Genomic DNA, 4000 nt, shown 5'->3' on the forward strand with positions numbered 1-4000 from the left:
TGGGCCTCTGTATCTTCCACAGGGGCGGCTCTATGTTTTTTGCCACCCCAAGCACGGCAGTCAGGCGGCCTTTGGTGGCATGCCTGCGGGCGGTCCGCTGGTCAAGCGGATTCAGCGGCGTTTCTGTCGGTGATCTGCCGGTCCCGCGCCTTCAGCGTACCTGCCGCCGAATTGCCGCCGAAGCTGCGTGACCGGCGGTCCTCCCGCAGCCATGCCGCCGAAGGCTGCCTGACTGCCGCCCTCACGGCAACCGGCATGCCGCCCCCCGAGGCTTGCCATCCCAGGTACGCACTTGCTGCGCTGGTGCCTGGAGCCGCCCCTGATCTTCCACAGCAACTAACTCCTCCCAGATGCTCTGGACCCACCAGGGCTATCAGTGTCATCGCCAGCTGATAACCGCTTAAGTCCTCAGGGACATCTGCCCTTGGCAGCACCATCTTCCACTGCATTCTGGGGCATCCACCTCCTTAGCACCATCTCCCTGACACATGCCAGGGCCTCTCACCCTGCCTGGCATTTACTTTCTCCTGGGAAAACCTTCTGGCACCTGGAGATGGAAGTGACGCCTGACATCAGAGAAAACAAAGCTGGGACTGATGTCCAGGCTCTCTCAACAGCTACCTCTGGCCACGTCTAAATTGAACTCAATGCAGCAGCATGGCGGGGGAGTTGCACTTTTTCCTAGACTGGTTCACAAGTGGGAGGGATAGCTCAGTGGTTCGAGCATTGACCTGCTAAACCCAGGGTTGTGAGTTCAATCCTTGAGGGGGCTATTTAGGGAACTGGGGTTTAACAAACAAACAAACACTATCTGGGGATTGGTCCTGCTTTGAGCAGGGGGTTGGATTAGATGATCTCCTGAGGTCCCTTCCAACCCTGATATTCTACAAGGAGCATGAGCTCTCCATCCACATGCAAACACAGCCATGTGGCAACTACTTACACTGAAGTATCAGCTCCTTCTCTTGCCTGACCATGGCGGGCTCTGAGCTTTGAACAGTGCAACCTGGAACGTACAATGGAAATGAATCTTGCAGGAGTTTTCACCTACCCTGGGGCTACCTTTTAAAAAATGTCAGTCTTTCCAACAAGCAAAACAGCTTTCAAGTGGTCCCTGGGATAATCAGACAAGTCCACAAGCTCCAAGACAAAGAGGCTCATGTCTTGGAAGATACAGAGAGCCTGATTGCCAATGGCTATGGTATTGCTGCAGTCCCACAGGGATTCCAGTCGGTGGAGCTGGAGGGTAGGGTTGTAATTTGCTCCAGGCCTTTTGATATAATCCCCAGCCCAACTGCCTCAAGGGCAGGAAATCTAGACACTAGGATCCCAGGGGGTTAATTCTTGCTGCTAGTGCCCTCCAAGCAGAACACGGGACAACCTCTCAGATAGAAGTTGCTTAAGAAAAGTCGTGGTTACCGATAAAGATGGCTGCTGCCCGTCGTATTGGAGCCTGGGGGCTTTGGAGGTGATCCAGACATTGGAGCAAGATGTCAGATACGCTCTTGAGCTTCAGCACCTAGGAATAGAAACCAAAGAAGCTTCTTGTTGCTGGGGCCGCAGGGTGAGGAGAAGAGAGATTTCATCTCCAGGTAGCTGCTTGGCTTGGAGGGGTGGGAAGAATGCAGCTCCCATCTCCATGTATCCTGGGGGCGACCATCTACATGCCAGGGAGTCATTAAATGACCATTTCAAAGTGTCACCAGACACATTGCTGGTGTCTGAGCTGCTGGCACTGCAGGGCTGGAGCCTGGCACTAGAGAACACTGAAGCCCGGTTGTATGGGCTTCATCTGGGGAGGACATTAGAGAGGGTGCAGAGCATAGGAAATACGGTGCAGAAGTGGCCAATGGGCTGGGGTAAGGTGAAAAATGGGGACATCCAGTTTCCTGCAGGATTCGGAAGGCATTTTTGCCATCAACCGATTCTTTATGTTGTGAGCTTTCACCTCCGTACTGAACTCCTGGCCAGGTCTGGCTGTTCAGATCTGACAGGCACTGGGAGGAGTGGGGGAGCTGGGTGCTTCTAAGAGGAAGCCAGAGTGCTAGTACTAGACATGCAATCAGAGCAGTGAGTGAGGGAACATGTTTCCGGTCCCACCTCTAGAAGCAGCACTCACGAGAAGCCGATTGTTCACTTACAAAGTGCTGGCAGATCTTGTCCACCACCCGGGGATGGGTGTGCCAAGCCTTCTTGCTGTTAATCTGCTTAGGACAAGACCATCCCAGGAGCTGAAAACACCCAGCCAAGGCTTTCTGACACCTCTGCAACACAAGATGGGACAAGGAGAGTTTGCATCATGAGAAGAGCTGGAATCTATGGTCACTCTGCAGTGAAAAGCCAGCTGAAATGATCAATGAGGGAAAGGAATGTGGGGGTCACATGGTATCCTGCTGACCCTTGGTGTCTCTTTGTTCCTATTAGTGGAGGCTCCTGGCGTTTGATCTTAGGAAGTGGCTGCTGGGAGCCATGAAACATCTCCACTTGTGTGTCCATTGAAGGCCAGGGAACTTGCTTGGGTAAGCGGGTAGGGCTGAGATTTTTCACTTTTGGGAGGCGGCTCTGGAGACAGATCTAGCAGGAGAGCTGGAGCAGTCAGGGCCTGCTGCACCAGGGAGCACATGGCAGCGGGACTCACCTTGCCCACGTCAGGGTCCTCGTCCTGTAAGTGAAGGAGCAGTGGGACCAGGCTGCGGGTCACTTCCTCCTGCAGCAGGGGCTTCTGCCTCCTCTTCACTGTGTTAAGCAACTCTGTAAACAGCATGATGGCAGCAGAGCGCACCTGGGGTCTCACCTGTAATGGACACACAACCATGAGGATAGGACAGTGGTTCCTAAATTTCCCTGGAGGCCTCGTGTAAGTCCTGACTCCATCCACAGTGAAGGGCTCTTTGGAGGGTTTCTTTAATGGGTTCAACACTCTCATCGTTTCATAGCATTTAAGGGTCATTCATTCATCTAGACTCCAAAGCACAGGACATTACATTTCACCCCATGACCACTACATTGAGCATGTTAACTTGAGTTAGATTAAAGCAGATCAGTCCTCAGGAGACCAAACGGTTGCATGCCACACACAGCGAACACGAGAGACCAAGGTGTCACCAATGCCTGAGGCCCAGGCAATGGCTCGGAACTGATCAGGTCAGATATGCCACCACTACGACTCCAGAGTCACAACACTGCCTGGCTGGGGATGGGCAGGTCAAGAGCCCCTGACTTACAGCATCGAGTAAGGGGATTAGCTTCCTGGCCACGCTGGTGAGCTCACTCCCATCCAGGCTCTGCAGAAGGTTCTGAACAGCTGAGATGGCCTCCAGAATACTCCCATCATCCATCTCATCCGAGCCCCAAAGGATGGCAGGCAGCAGGGCCTTGACTTGTTCCACCTACACACACACACATGGGGGGGCTCATCAGATCTCCCAGCCCTCCAGTGAGTACACGCCACAGTGCCAGGGCTGTGTTTATTCTACCCCATGGCACCAAGTCAGAGAGAAGCTCCGTCTCCACAGTCGGAGGCGTGGTGCTTTAGAATCGATGGGGATGCCTGACGAGGCAATCAGTGAATCCTAACCCTGTCCCGGGTCGTTCTGGTGTAGAGTGGGCAAAGTTGTGGTTTGCTTCGGGGCTTTTCTCTCTTTTCTACGTGCTATTAATTATTATTATAGCAGATGCTGGCAGCAATCTCCATAGTTAAGGCTGGTACACAGTTTCCATTCTAGTTGCTCCTTTTGATACGCTCCTAAAAACATTCCCTTTTTGGATGGAAATGTTCCATGCTGTCTCCCCAGTCAATTGTGATTTTTTTCTGAGCTGTAGGGCAGTTTTTCTACTTACAAACAAACAAACGAAAACTTCTAGCCACCTTCTTTTCCCATGCAGACAATCCCCCAAATGGTGAAACTTGGGGAAAAAATCAAACCTGGCCCATGGGGAGTCCTAGGTGAGAGCTGAACCCTCTGCAAAGTTTGAGAAACTTGGACCTGATAGTGCAAGG

General features: G+C 52.6%; 1 protein-coding gene across 1 annotated transcript; it reads right to left on the bottom strand.

Moving 5' to 3' along the window:
- Positions 1 to 1071: 1071 nt before the first annotated feature.
- On the bottom strand, positions 1072 to 3475 carry LOC135980582 (maestro heat-like repeat-containing protein family member 7). The gene is made up of 4 exons (XM_065580518.1): positions 3225 to 3475; positions 2639 to 2794; positions 2142 to 2264; positions 1072 to 1519 (listed from the first exon to the last, which is right to left on the bottom strand). Exons 1-4 carry the CDS (start codon positions 3336 to 3338, stop codon positions 1400 to 1402), a joined length of 513 nt encoding a protein of 170 aa, XP_065436590.1. The 5' UTR covers positions 3339 to 3475; the 3' UTR covers positions 1072 to 1399.
- Positions 3476 to 4000: the final 525 nt, after the last annotated feature.

This window comes from Chrysemys picta, unplaced genomic scaffold (genome assembly GCF_011386835.1).
Source record: "Chrysemys picta bellii isolate R12L10 unplaced genomic scaffold, ASM1138683v2 scaf4633, whole genome shotgun sequence".
NCBI lineage: Eukaryota > Metazoa > Chordata > Testudines > Emydidae > Chrysemys > Chrysemys picta.

Coding starts and splice junctions, on each gene's coding strand:
- LOC135980582 (XM_065580518.1), bottom strand. CDS start 3,338: ATGGATGATGGGAGTATTCTGGAGGCCATCTCAGCTGTTCAGAACCTT. Junction 2,795..3,224: donor TAATCCCCTTACTCGATGCT/GTAAGTCAGGGG, acceptor TGTCCATTACAG/GTGAGACCCCAGGTGCGCTC. Junction 1,520..2,141: donor ACAAGATCTGCCAGCACTTT/GTAAGTGAACAA, acceptor TTCTATTCCTAG/GTGCTGAAGCTCAAGAGCGT.